This window comes from Gambusia affinis, linkage group LG09 (assembly GCF_019740435.1).
Source record: "Gambusia affinis linkage group LG09, SWU_Gaff_1.0, whole genome shotgun sequence".
NCBI lineage: Eukaryota > Metazoa > Chordata > Actinopteri > Cyprinodontiformes > Poeciliidae > Gambusia > Gambusia affinis.
The window spans coordinates 14,565,629-14,580,919 of record NC_057876.1 but is presented as its reverse complement, the minus strand read 5'-3'; the positions used below and the strand labels follow the sequence as shown (position 1 = coordinate 14,580,919).

At 38.0% G+C, this 15,291-nt stretch overlaps 3 protein-coding genes and 1 pseudogene across 12 annotated transcripts in view; all 4 read right to left on the bottom strand.

The window, feature by feature from the left end:
- LOC122836611 (protocadherin gamma-C5-like) overlaps positions 1 to 15,291 on the bottom strand; it is a 249,501-nt gene that overhangs the window by 170,506 nt on the left and 63,704 nt on the right. The gene's annotated exons all lie outside the window — the stretch shown is intronic.
- LOC122836620 (protocadherin gamma-A6) lies at positions 988 to 5,404 on the bottom strand. The gene has a single exon (XM_044126335.1). The coding sequence runs from the start codon at positions 5,053 to 5,055 to the stop codon at positions 2,584 to 2,586; it is 2,472 nt and encodes an 823-aa protein (XP_043982270.1). The 5' UTR covers positions 5,056 to 5,404; the 3' UTR covers positions 988 to 2,583.
- On the bottom strand, positions 7,186 to 9,656 carry LOC122836619 (protocadherin beta-16-like). Its single transcript, XM_044126334.1, has one exon. It carries the CDS (start codon positions 9,571 to 9,573, stop codon positions 7,186 to 7,188), a length of 2,388 nt encoding a protein of 795 aa, XP_043982269.1. The 5' UTR covers positions 9,574 to 9,656.
- Positions 11,748 to 14,110, bottom strand: LOC122837420 (annotated as a pseudogene).

Sequence of the window (15,291 nt, the reverse complement as noted above, 5' to 3'; positions counted from 1 at the left end):
TTTGTATTGTTCTTCTGAGCTCTTCCCGGTTTGGGCCAGTACAATCTTTATCATGTTGCATCATTGCAAGTATCATCATAATAACCACTGGCAGTCATGATTAGCATGGACCTTTTAAGGCCTCATCTTCTCATAAACATTTAAAAACTGCTTTTTCTTTTTTTTTCTGTTACACCACATCTTAAAATGTATGTCATGGAAGTAGACAAAATGTTTATTTTTTTTTTTTTCCTTCCCATCTCACCACAGACCATCAGTACAGATCAGTACAGCTTTCCTGCGACCTAGATATGAGTAAATAAAATTGAAGCACCGCTTTTCCTCCTCCTACTGTGGCTAAAATTAGAAACATGGATACGCCTGCAGCAATAACAAATTCAGAAATTCATATAAATTTAAAATGAGAGTCTTTTCATGACAAATATGACCTACTTCACCACAGTGAACCAGTCAGCAAAATGCTCAAATAGGCAAGCAATTCCTCTTTATATGACAGAGAAATAAAACAACAGATTTGTTTTAGAAAACGGTTAGCACACGTTTGAGTGAAGCTCACACAAATTTAGACTGCTGTTTGTTGTTGATGTGACCTGCAGGCTGATTAATGTTTCATATTTAATTAATTAAAATTACTTTCCGCTTTAGATATGAATAAAGATCTGAATCTAAAGATGTTCATAGTTTGCACTTTATGTTAATTAAATAAAAATAATGTAGGGAAGAGTGAAATAAATATTATGAATAATTATATACCACTTAAAAATATGTTTATTTTAATGTTGATTATTTATTGATTTAGAAATACTTTTTTATGCATTTTTTAGTGTAATTAATTGTCAGCCAGTAATACATATAACCTGATATAAAGTAAAATGTGTTTATGTTTGTTCATCTCTATCATATTGATTAAAAAAATGACAAGTGAAAGTTCGACAATGTTTTGTAAGAAGCACACTGGGGAAAAAATGAAAAAAAAAGAAATACAATACTCTATATAAGTTTATTTTTCTTTGTGTGTGTACAGACTTTATTTCCATTCCATGTGTTTTTGTTTTTTTTTTTTCATTCAGGAAACTAATTTATGAAATTATGCAAAGTCTTCTGTGTCACACAAGAAGTCACATTATACTCTTTTAACCAAAATATCACATGACATTATTTAACCTACAGTGTCTACCAAGTCACAAATGTAAACATGTGGAAGAGCTACTGCACAGTGAAGGTTTTAAAAACAAACCAGAATAGTTACTATTTCCTGGACATTAAGTCAACTACATCATACTTAAACATAAATCATGCCCTCTGTATAAAGCAAAAATAAAACAAAAAAGGAAAGGTTGCGAAATTAAGCAACATTACCCCTGAGTATAATTTAAATTTATAGAAGTTGATGCTCTGAAAAGGACTTATATAAATAATCTCATTTATTTTTTTTATACTTTGACAAAGAAAACTTGATGTAACATTTAACCGCCTGCTTAAAGCGGTCACACAGAAAGCAAATAAAAATATAGATTTTTTTGGTCTACCAAACTTTAAATCATTGTCAGTGTTTAAACCCAGGTTGTTGTAAAATTGTGTAGAAAATTGGTGAACATGTTCATGCAAATTTATGAAAGAAAAATACAAAACAAACAAAAATGTTTTACACATATGTTAAGTAATCACAAATGAAATCCAGAGAACAATATATTCAAATGCATTCAGGGATGCAGTATCAACAGGCTCACATTGTTTATTCACTTATTTATTTCTTTGCCTGTTTATTCATTTAAATAAATTGTATGAATGGCATGCTCCAAAATTGCCTGAAGAATACTATACTCGTAAACTGATTCACACCATGACCCGTAAAAACATTGAACTGTTATATAATATTGGGTGGGAATGCATAAACGGTAAAAAAGCCTTTTTTTCATTACAGTGACAGACAACTCATAAGCTATGAGACTTCTGTTACCATTGCTAAAAGTGGTTATAAGCTCCTTGTTGCTGGTGGCAACACATGTACTGAAAATACAAATACTGACTGCCTACCATACTGAAATTAAAATATATATCCAAAAAAGCCGCCCTATTTTAATATGCATTAATCTGATAACCAGTCAGTAACAGTAACATAGCTTTTAACATTATTGGCAAGCTCTTGGTTTTATAGGCTTTTTTCCCATTTTAATTTTTTTTTGCAAGTTATGACATTGACAGATGTTATTACATCATTGGTTGCTAATATCCACCTTTAACCAAAATCAATACGAATGTAAATTACTCGTATCATTGAGTGGCACCACTTCCCAGAAACAACTGCACCTTTTAAACAGATTAACTGTTTTTGAACGAGAAAAGCATAAAAAATTCTCAGGATGAACATTATATATTGTATTATCTATAGTAACTTAGGACAATGAGGAAACAAGTAAAGCTTAATTGTACGTGTTAAAAAAATAAAATCAAAGCAAAGTGGGGAGTCGCGTGGTTGTAATTTGAATTGGGCCCCATAAAGATTAAATCCGCCTCTAGTAGAACGAATACATGTGTCAGAAGATGCGGCAACATTTACCCCTCTGATCTACTGATTGATTCTTATTTTATGACGTAACACGGATGCGTTGGTCCTGCTCTGACCTTCAAACTGGGCCTCTCTGCGCTCAGGCGCCTCAGTGTGTTCTTTTGATATGCCGCGCTTCTTTTCTTAAGCGTATCAGTATCTGTATTTGATCCGAAACGAAAATCACCTCTCCACGAGCCCGTGGTCATAAAAGGGTCGTATCTGTCATCTCTCAGTAAGGTTCCGTATCGGCTAAAATCATTTAGGGTAGAGGTGCAGTATGTCGTGGGGAAAACGGGGAGATTGCTTGTATTTGAACGATACACGTAGCTGCGCCGACAAAGATTAAAATAAAACACACCAGTGATCAACAAGATGAAAAGAAATGAAACGGTCGATAAAGCGATTATTAAATAGAGTGTTAAGTTGTCGTCAGCATTGTCCTTTGTCTCTTCAACAAACTCATAAAGTTCGCTCAAGACAGGAAGCCCGTCGCTCAGCCTTATGCTGACTGTCGCAGTGGCGGAAAGTGATTCGCGCCCATTATCAGTTACCAAAACCACAATGGTGTGTTTGGTTTCGTCTTCGTCCGTAAAGGTCCGAAGAGTTCTGATTTCGCCTGTGTGCAGGTCTGCCATAAACAGATTGGACCGCGTTGCTTTGATTATTCTGTAAGAGAGCCACGCGTTGTGGCCGCTATCCGGGTCAACAGCCACCACCTTAGTAATCAGGTAGCCTTTAGGCGCTTCAATTGGAACCACATCTTCAGCAATGAACCCTGAGGTTTGGACGGGGTACAGGATAACAGGTGCGTTGTCATTTTGGTCTTGAATAAAAACATTTACAGTGCATGTGGTGGAAAACGCAGGGTCACCTCCATCTCGAGCTGCCACCTTCATTTGGAAGTGGGCAGACTGTTCATAATCAAATAAACGGGATGTGAAGAGCTCCCCTGTATCTGGGTTAATGGTGAGAAAAGACGACACTTCCGAATTTGCGTCTTTTGATATGTGGTAAAGTATTTTAGCGTTTGTTCCGTCATCGCTGTCCTGCGCTTCAAGTTTCATCACAAGCGTGCCCATTGGCTGGTTTTCTAAAATGTTGACATTGTATTGGGAGTGCGTAAATGTGGGAGGATTATCATTGACATCATTTACCAATATAGTTATAACTTTTGCGCTCGAGAGAGAGGGTGAACCAGAATCGGTGGCGGTGACTGTGATGTTGTACTCTGACTGGAGTTCTCTGTCCAGCACTTCGTCAGTCACTAGCATATAATAGTTTTTGACCTCAGAAAATATTTTAAATGGAACATTGTCTGGAATTGAACAAGTGACGCGCCCACTGCTGCCAGTGTCCATGTCATAAATATTAATCAGGGCAACCATCGTTCCTACTTTTGCGTCCTCGGCTACGTTAGCAGACGCTGACTTTATTTCTATCACCGGTTCATTGTCATTCAAATCAATTACATCAATTACAAGTTTACAGTGCGAGGCCTGACCGCCGCCATCTTTGGCTTGGACTCCCAGCTCATGCGAGCTCTCTTCCTCATAGTCAATAACACCTGCCACCCGAACTTCTCCAGTCAAAGGGCTGACTTCAACAAGCCCTCCCGTCTTGTCGGACAGGTGACTGAGGGAGTAAGTTATTTCTCCATAGACGCCCTCATCTAAGTCCGTGGCATTCAAAGTTGTTATCAGAGTCCCTATGACGGAGTTCTCTGGCACAGATGCTTTGTAAACTGTTTGGCTAAACACTGGGACATTGTCATTGGCGTCCAAAACATGAATATGGATGAAAGCCGTTCCTGATCTGACTGGTTTCCCCCCGTCAATTCCATTGATCTCCAGTACATGTTCGGCTTTGGCTTCCCGATCCAGCTGCCTTTTAAGGACTAATTCCGGATAGGTGTTACCATTTATCTGGGTGCTCATTTCTAGAGCGAAGTGATCGTTGTGGCTCAGCTTATATTCACGGATCGAGTTCGTGCCCAAATCGGGGTCATGCGCGCTCTCCAGAGGAAAGCGCCTCCCCAGAACTGTAGATTCGACCAAGTCTAGTTTTACGTTCCCTGTGGCAAACACTGGACTGTTGTCATTTATGTCAGCGATGTCCAAGACTAAGCTGAATGCTTGAAGGGGATCTTCCAGTAAAAGCTGAAACTGTAGAATGCAGCTGTTGGCTTGTGCACACAACTCCTCTCGATCTATTCGTTGGCTGATCAAAAGATTGCCGGAGGCGGCGTCCAGTTCACAGAGCTGGCTGGTTCGTTCAGCAACAACGCGAGCTCGACGTGCTTGAAGCTCCGACGCCTGCAGCCCGAGATCCAACGCAACGTTTCCGATTACCGAACCCCTCTTCATCTCCTCTGGGAGGACGTAGCGGATTTCTCCACATGAAACACCGAACATGAGAGCGCAGACGAAAAAATAAATCCGCCATTTAAAGCTGATGTTAAGATCCATCATACACCATGCCTTAGCAAAAGGATGCGCAGTCGACATTTTATTAAAATCCTCTAAATGTCATAGAGCTGCAAACGCTGCTGTAATCCAGCAGCTCTGGATTTCTCTTGCCGACTTAATCATGCTCTATTAGGGATGCTGTCGGCTTGTGTTCCGCCCTCTCTGTTCCCGTTCCTCTACTTCTTTCTCTCCATCTCTCTCTCTCTCTCTGACTCATTCAGTCCCACTGGCACAGAGCCGCGCTCTCCTCTTCTCCATCAAGCACACAGGCACAAATGCGCATCCATGCACAGCACCCCTCAACCCATTGCTCTAGTTCCACTGACACAGATTGGAAGAGACGCAAACAGCTCATGGACTCAGGCATTATAGAAGAGCGCCATCAAGAGAGGGAAACGATTGTTGCATGTGTCTCTTTTTTTCTTCTTCTATTTTTCAATATCATAGGGTTCCAGGTTTTCCATATAACATTAAATAAGCAGTTGCTGATGAAATAAATGAAACCAGCATGTATGGACAAAAACAACTTAGACCCCTGGAAGGATAACGCAGTATGTGACCCTATCACACTTTAATATGACATATTTCAAACCACAAGACTTATGTTTGTAACATCACTAGTGTTTGGGTCAAATTAAATATCCCAAACACTGATGAAGAGAACTTCATATTATTACAATTTCACTGAACTTCAAACGTCCCTCTTCTCCAAAGTGCTACAATCCTTGACTTTATCCCTGCATGTTAAACATGATAAAACTCTATCCTTAAAATCTAGAAATTAACTCAAAAACTTTCTTTCAGAAAAACAGTTATTTTCCACGAACCATGTAAGAATTTCTTTAAAATTTGCATCACCTTTCAACTGTATAGGCAAATGACTTAATGAATATTAAGTGATTCTCCACAGAGTGAAACACACAATAAAACTGTGAAACAATAAAGTGAAACTGCTGTTCACCACCTTCTGTACGTATTGTAAAATAAAAGATGATAAAAATGAAAAGCTTAATTTTCCAAAAACGTCGACAAGACAATCATTGTATTTTGAAAATTGTGTAAATTTAGAAAGTGTAATGTAAGTTATCAACATTTTCAACCTATATTTTATTTGTAAAGAAATTATTTTAAAAAACAGTGAATAAAATTTAGTTTCTTGAGTTAAGTGTTACCAGGAACAAAACAAAACAATTTATTTGTCATACTTTCTATATGGGAAAACTGCTGAAAAGCTAATATGACAATGACCATAAAAATGTCATTTTCTTCAACATTTCCTCCATTATGTGAGTTGGTAAGCAAACTGACAGAGAAAGAAAACATTTTCTCAAGAATTAGTATCACATGAATTCTGGTTGTCTTATTTCATCAAAAAGCTAAATGGACCTTGGTACTAATTCTTTTATCAAAAGGATGAGGGCAACTAAATATTTCTTAAATCAAAATGATAAATTCACAAACACCTAAAGCATTTTAGATCAACCATAACAGTTCAGTATTTACTAGGCATAAAAATATACTAAGGTAACAATTCTGTCATTTAAAAAAAAAAAAAAAAAACAGCATTTCAGAAGGAGAATACCACAATTAACATTAGCAATGTGTATTCCATCATTAATGATGTAGAAATTAGAGAACAAATAAAATAAAATAAAAAATAAAAACATTTTGGAGGTTGCTTGGGGCCCCATGCTGAACAGGGGCCGTTAAGAGAACTTGGATTAGCATTGGAACGGAAGACAAAGGCTCTGTTGATAAACAGAACAAGAAGATCTTGAAAATTATGTAGACAAAAACTATGCCCACACAAATTAACAATTAGTGCTCCAAGTCTCTGAAAAAGGAAAAAAATAAAAGCACACTATCTATATTTATATCAGAGTGATAACTTAATTATGTTTGCTTAGACAGATGAGCCCTCTTTCTCAACTCAGTTTTGTCTTTGTTGGTGATGAAACAACAACAACAAAGAAAAATAAATAAAAACAAGAAAATAAGTGAAGGGGTGGTCAGGATCACATTGGCAGTAAATGGCCTTTCACATAGAATTCTTTTGAAGGCATAAATATTGTGAAGTGAATGCAGACATTATTTTAAATAGAAAATGCAATATCATATGTAAAACATACTCGGTGGAGTCAGGTTTTACAATATATTTAAGAGAAATGTTCATACCTCAGGGGAGTCATTGATGTCACCAAATGCATCAGCAAAATCACTCAAACTTTTCTTCAGAGTCAGGTCAGCAGGCAGCGTGTTGTCATTGTAAGATGATACAAACTTAAAGTCACTGGTTCTGGATCCTGTTGTCAGGTAGGCATCATAATTGTAGGTGCTGCGTAAAGTTCCTGTACCGTCAACATCTGAGTAATTTGGAGGAAGATAAGCTCCTGGGATGGCTACTGCTCCATCAAACAACAGTCTGGGCTTTCTACTACGACAAAACCTCATACCCAGGATGATTATGATGAAGGTCAGAAAGAAGGTGGACACAGAAACCAGCGCAATGATCAGATAAGAGGTCAACTTGGAGTTCTTCTCATCATAAGAAATGTCTTTCAATTCTGGCACTTCAGCCAAGTTATCAGAAATAAGTAAATACATTGAACAGGTGGCAGACAGAGAGGGCTGTCCATTATCTTTCACTGCAACAATCAGGTTCTGTTTCACGCTGTCAGATTCTGAAATGTCCCGCTGTGTCCTGATTTCTCCACTGTGTAGATCAATACTGAAAAGTCCAGGATCTGTGGCTTTGACTATATGATAGGACAGCCAGGCGTTCTGTCCAGAGTCCGCGTCCACTGCTATCACTTTGGACACCAGAGACCCTCCATGTGCAGCTTTAGGGACCAACTCAGTCATGAAGGAGCTGCCCTCTGGTGCTGGATACAGTATCTGAGGAGAGTTGTCATTCACATCAGATATCAACACACCGACAGTCACGTTGCTGCTGAGAGGAGGAGAACCATTGTCTCTGGCCATCACTTGGACTTTAAAACTCCTGAATTGTTCATAATCAAATGACCTCACAGCGTGGATCACTCCTGTCTCTCCATTAACAGATAGATAGGAGGACACCGAGGCACCGTTCAGCTCACCAGGTAACAGAGAATAAATCACTGTACCGTTTTGTCTCCAGTCAGGATCTTGAGCAGAAACAGTACATAAAGAGGAGCCAGGTTTGTTATTTTCACTCACATATGCGCTGTAGGACTGTTCCTGAAACAAAGGTGGGTTGTCATTGATGTCAGCTACAGATAACTGAATAGTTTTAGAGGAGGACAGAGGTGGAGAGCCCTCATCAGTGGCAGTGATTGTAATGTTGTAATCAGATACTAGTTCACGGTCCAATTGTCCTGTGGTCATCAGAGAATAATAGTTTTTAATAGAAGAAACCAACTTAAAAGGGACGTTTTGCTGGATGTAGCATTGGACAAGTCTATTATTCTTAGAGTCTCTGTCCTGTACATTAATGATGCCAACCTCTGTACCAGCTGGAGTGTCTTCTGGTATGGGATTGGTCAGTGATTTCAGACTAACTACAGGGGCGTTGTCATTCACATCAGTGATAGAAATGATAACCTTAGCATAGGATGACAATCCCAGACCATCTTTTGCTTTTATACGTATTTCATATGATGCGGAAATTTCATAGTCCACAGCATCAATTAAACGTATTTCCCCTACTTTGCGGTCAATCGTGAATTTCTTTCTCACGTCTTCATTAACATTGCCAAAATCATAACTCACATCTCCATTCACTCCTTCATCTGCATCAGTTGCGCTCACTGTTATCACTACTGTACCTACAGGAGAGTTTTCAGGCAGACTGGCTTTATAAACGGCCTGGCTAAACACTGGGGCGTTATCATTAGCATCCAGTACAGTTACATGTATGACCACTGTACCTGATCTCTGAGGAGATCCGCCATCTACAGCTGAAAGGAGAATATTAATTTCTTTCTGTTTTTCTCGATCAAGTTCCTTATCCAAAACAAGCTCCACCGTGTTTCCATTAGCAGCTAGAATGAAATTTTCGTTCTTTTCTAGGCTATACTGCTGAACTGAATTTTGTCCTACATCCGCATCGCTCGCCTCCTCGATAACAAAGCGGGCTCCCCTGTCTGCAGATTCCTGAATTTCAAGACTGATCAATTTTTCGTTGAACTGCGGAGAGTTATCATTAACATCTTGAACATTAAGGCTTATCCGATGCAGCTCTAGAGGATTTTCCAAAACGAGCTCTTGTTTTAAGATGCACGAAGCCTTTTCACCACAAAGCTCCTCTCGGTCAATTCTCTCCGCCACAATCAGCTCGCCGCTCTTCAAGTTTATGTCACAGTAACGTTTATCACTCTCCTCGGTGTCAATTCGGGCTCTTCTGGTGGACAGCGCTCCTGTCTGCAGCCCGAGATCCTTGGCGATATTTCCTATAACTGATCCTCGTTTCATCTCCTCCGGGAAAGAATAGCTCATGTCTCCATGCGCGACGTTGATCCAAAAAAAGAATAAAAAATATCCCCACGACAGAACAATGGCGAATACAGAATTCATCATTAATGATCAATTTCAGTCAGCATGAAAGTGGACGACAAAATAAACAGCTTAATCATAAAACTCCAACATCGACACAAATCTGTTATTTTCCTCCTCGACAAGACCACAGGAGTATGATGAAGACGCGCAAAACGAGTGAGGACAGAAATATCCTTATCCTGTTTTATAGCGCCACCGTGGGTTCAAGTTTAAGAAAAAAAATCTTCCAAAACTTCAAACATATTCAGTGTGTCCAAGAATATACAAAATATATAGTCAGTTTTTAACTATAATGAACAATCTATGGCTTAAAAAATCTCAAAACATTCTACTTTTTAATCAGCCAGTATGAAGAACTGTATTCAATGTATACTTAACTTTGTCATGCATCTACAAAGTCCTTCTTTCTCAACGGTGAATAGCTTCATCATTTTCAATGTTTATATTTTTTTGTAAACTGTTTCATTTTGGATTTATATAGCTGCAAAAATAGTTATTTCTAATGTTTGTCCATTCGTTAGATTAGATTTACTCCCATGGAACATTAAACTTACAATTTAAGTCTTAGCTGCTTGTTTTTCAGACATGTTGATTTTTCTGTTCACCTACATCTACATTAAGCATTTCATTTGATTACACTGCTCTAGAGTACCCCAACCTGAAAGAAATGCAGCAAAGAAAACAGCTAGTTTACATTCCTGAAACATTTCAACTGTTATTGCAATCATGCAATATTTTCCTCGCTGGTCTTACTTACAACTGAGATAATTGCATAGGATTTAATTGCAGTCATGCATTAAGCTCCAAAGTCAACAAAATACCCTAAAATAAATATTCAGACAAAAAGCAGGGACGTATATATTCAACATAAAGTATGTTTATTTCTACCACAAAAAGTAAGTAGAAGACTTGAATATGCACTAACTTTCCGAACTATCAAAACACCTCAACATTCAGCTCAAAAACTTTAAACAAAACTGTTTATAATGTAGTTTTGTTTCTATAAAAATCATAATTTGTACACCTTCTAATTGAATTCAGTCAGAAGGTGTGTCCAAACTTTTGGTCTGTATTGTACATTAAATGGATTTGATGCATTCCAAATATAAATTGATTTCTTATTAAAATGATTGTGTATAGATGTAACATAATCTCCACATTATCAACAAAATTGCAAAATAAATAAACCCTCGTGCATGACACAGTTAACAGTAAACTATTGGAACAAAATCAATTAAGATATTAATATTAAGTTAGCACAAAACCTTGATGAATCATATAAGAATGTGTTCTCTGCTGAGAGAATCCAAGATTTTACAATAAATATATAAGAAAAAAGCCAAGAAAGAAGGAGGGAAAAGCACTACAGCTTAAAAAACAAAAAATCCAGCAATGTCTCTTTGAAAACTCTTGCATTCTTCAGCAACATCACAAAGTGTAATAAAGAAGTCTGAAACTTTCAACTCATTCCCTTTGAGAAACATATATTTCTACTCTCCACCAGAAAGCCAAGTGAATATTTCAAGAGAATAATAATTAATGAAGTGACAAAAAACCTGATTCTTCTGAACGACTCTTTACCAAAACACTGGAGTGTCAGTTAGTGAAAGCCATCCTTTGTTTGTCGCAATTTCGCTTTCTAACAATGCTCTGCACACACTGCAGTAGCTATTATTTTTCTATTTAATTTAAAATGATACTTATTTAATTGCAGAATAAATAAAATGCAACAAAAGATGAGCACACAGAGCATTCTAAATGCTCTTTGTTTTCATCACATGGCCTGTGAGATATAGAAGACTAAAGCACAGGAAAAACCTACAGAGGAAGAAATTAAAAGCAAGCATTCTAGAAAAGGTCTGGCTTGAAAAGCAAAAGCATTTTACAATAGATCTTTCTTTATAACTAATGACTGAAAGCTCAAGTTTTGAAACATTATTCAGAACATATTATAAAATGACAAAATAAAAAGAAAATTGAAAGTTTAGTTCTAATTAATGATTGGTGACATATCTCTGATCGTATGGATTAAAAAAAAGAGACAAAAAACTGAATGAAAAAAAACCATATGTGTAAACAAATAGATAAAGGATCATATAACTTGATTCTTAACATCAGTGACAACAGAAGAACAAATACAATGCTCTTGAATGCACAGACAAATAAGACTAAAATTAATTTTATTAAAATGCAGATTAGGTTGCTATGGACCAATTTGCAGTCTGGTCAGCAGGCAGCGTGTTGTCATTGTAGATGATACAAACTTAAAGTCACTGGTTCTGGATCCTGTTGTCAGGTAGGCATCATAATTGTAGGTGCTGTCGTAAAGTTCCTGTACCATCAACATCTGAGATAATTTGGAGGAAGATAAGCTCCTGGGATGGCTACTGCTCCATCAAACAACAGTCTGGGCTTTCTCGACAAAATCTCACACCAAGGATGATGATGATGAAGAAAGAAGGTGGACACAGAAACCAGCGATGATCAGATAAGAGGTCAACTTGGAGTTCTTCTCATCATAAGAAATGTCTTTCAGTTCTGGCACTTCAGCCAAGTTATCAGAAATAAGTAAATACATTGAACAGGTGGCAGACAGAGAGGCTGTCCATTATCTTTCACTGCAACAATCAGGTTCTGTTTCATGCTGTCAGATTCTGAAATGTCCGCTGTGTCCTGATCTCTCCACTGTGATCAATACTGAAAAGTCCAGGATCTGTGGCTTTGACTATATGATAGGACAGCCAGGCGTTCTGTCCAGAGTCTCGTCCACTGCTATCACTTTGGACACCAGAGACCCTCCATGTGCACCTTTGGGGACCAACTCAGTCATGAAAGAGCTGCCCTCTGGTGCTGGATACAGTATCTGAGGAGAGTTGTCATTCACATCAGATATGAACACACTGACAGTCACGTTGCTGCTGAGAGGAGGAGAACCATTGTCTCTGGCCATCACTTGGACTTTAAAACTCCTGAACTGTTCATAATCAAATGACCTCACAGCGTGGATCACTCCTGTGTCTCCATTAACAGATAGATAGGAGGACACAGAGGCACCGTTCAGCTCACCAGGTAACAGAGAATAAATCACTGTACCGTTTTGTCTCCAGTCAGGATCTCGAGCAGAAACAGTACATAAAGAGGAGCCAGGTTTGTTATTTTCACTCACATATGCGCTGTAGGACTGTTCCTCAAACACAGGTGGGTTGTCATTGATGTCAGCTACAGATAACTGAATAGTTTTAGAGGAGGACAGAGCTGGAGAGCCCTCATCAGTGGCAGTGATTGTAATGTTGTAATCAGATACTAGTTCACGGTCCAGTTGTCCTGTGGTCACCAGAGAATAATAGTTTTTAATAGAAGGAACCAACTTAAAAGGTACGTTTTTCTGGATGGAGCAGCGAACAAGTCTATTATTCTCAGAGTCTCTGTCCTGTACATTAATGATACCAACCTCTGTACCAGCTGGAGTGTCTTCTGGTATGGGATTGGTCAGTGATTTCAGACTAACTACAGGGGTGTTGTCATTCACATCAGTGATAGAAATAATGACCTCAGAATAAGATGACAAACCCAAACCATCTTTTGCTTTAACGCGTATTTCGTATGATGTTGTAACTTCATAGTCTACAGTATCCATTACACTTATTTCCCCTGTTTTGCTATCGATGCTGAATATTTTCATCACTTCATCAGTAACATGTCCAAAATCATAACTCACATCTCCATTCATTCCCTCATCTGCATCAGTTGCGCTCACTGTTATCACTACTGTACCTATAGGAGAGTTTTCAGGCAGACTGGCTTTATAAGCGGCCTTGCTAAACACTGGGGCGTTATCATTAGCATCCAGTACAGTTACATGTATGACCACTGTACCTGATCTCTGAGGAGATCCGCCATCTAAAGCTGTGAGGAGTAAATTAATTTCCTTTTGTTTTTCTCGATCAAGTTCTTTATCCAAAACAAGCTCCACTGTGTTTCCTTTAGCAGCTAGAATGAAATTTTCGTTCTTTTCAAGGCTATACTGCTGAACTGAATTTTGTCCTACATCCGCATCGTGAGCCTCCTCTATTAAAAAGCGAGCTCCCCTGTCTGCCGATTCTCTTATTTCTAAGTCTATTTTTACATCCTTAAATACTGGTGAGTTATCATTAATATCTTGAATATGAAGGCTAATTCGATGCAGCTCAAGAGGATCCTCCAAAACCAGCTCCTGTTTTAGGATACATGAAGCCTTTTTGCCACAAAGGCCTTCACGATCAATCCTCTCCGCCACAATCAGCTCGCCGCTCTTCAGGTTTATGTCACAGTAACGTTTATCACTTTCCTCGGTGTCAATTCGGGCTCTTCTGGTGGACAGCGCTCCTGTCTGCAGCCCGAGATCCTTGGCGATATTCCCAATAACTGATCCTCGTTTCATCTCCTCCGGGAAAGAATAGCTCATGTCTCCATGCGCGTCGTTGATCCAAAGAACGGATAAAAAATATCCCCACGGCAGAACAATGGCGAATATGGAATTCATCTTTGAGTAACTTCAGTCAATATGAAGAATCAGTAGATAATGAAGAAAATACTATTCAGTACAAGCACAAAATTCCAGCAACCTCACAAATCTGCGACATTCCTCCAATACAAGACTGGAGCAGTATGATGAAGACAAGCAAAACGAGAGACCTCGCTCTAAATATGCTAGCCCTGTTTTATAGCGCCACCCTGGGGTCATGTTTAAGAAAAAATCTTCCAAAACGTCAAACATGTTCAGTGTTTCCAAGAATATAGAAAATGTATCGTTCATCTTCACTATTCTGCACAATGGATGGATTGATAAAAACAACATATTTTCTCAACATTGTACTTTTGAAGCGGCTGTGGTATTAAAAATTTCAATTTAATGCAAAATTGATTTTTTTAAAGCATGCACTAAATCTATTTCTTACCCGTGAATATTTTCAATGCGATTTTTTTTGTTAGAAAGTTCACATTAAACTTTTGTAGATGAAAATTAGACTGGTCAACAGTTTAATCACATTTCGTCTGGACAACTGGAGTTATCTTATCTTCACTTCCCCTCATACATTGACTCAGAAACTGCATTTGGTTCCAAATGCTGCTATCTTTGTGATATCCACAAATCCATCCACCATTTCATCATTTCACCTATCTTTAGCAACTCCACAGAATCTCAATCAGATTCTGCCCTGAATTTTAAGTCCTGCTTTAAATTTTAAGGCCATCCATCACCTTACTCCTTCATAATGTATTTGTCTGTCCTCCTCCACATGAACTCTCCCTCTCAGTCTTTTAGTTCAGCCTCCTCTGTAAGCATCAATATGACTCCTGCTCATCTGACACGATGATAATCAAGGCCTCAAAATGATTTTCCCCTCATCTCTGAAATTCCCTCCCTTCAGGACTGAGAAACACTGGAACGCTCCTTTTAAATTCAAGCTGAAAATTCATTTGTTCAAACAAGAAATTTCACTTTAATTGATCAAAAGTGTTCCCTCATTTTGCTTGCTAAAATTTCATTTTTGTTTTTTTCTAAAGATCTTCTTATACTACTTTACTTTTTTATAAGGTAAACTTCTGTGATCTGAAAGGTGTCTTTTAAATAAAATGCATTATTATTATTAAAAGTCAAAAGAGGCACATTTTATAAGACAATATTTAAGGGAAGAGCATTTAAAGTTATATTTTACAGTTGATATGTAGGTCCATCAAAAACATATTAAGATGAAA

Coding starts and splice junctions, on each gene's coding strand:
- LOC122836620 (XM_044126335.1), bottom strand. CDS start 5,055: ATGTCGACTGCGCATCCTTTTGCTAAGGCATGGTGTATGATGGATCTT.
- LOC122836619 (XM_044126334.1), bottom strand. CDS start 9,573: ATGATGAATTCTGTATTCGCCATTGTTCTGTCGTGGGGATATTTTTTA.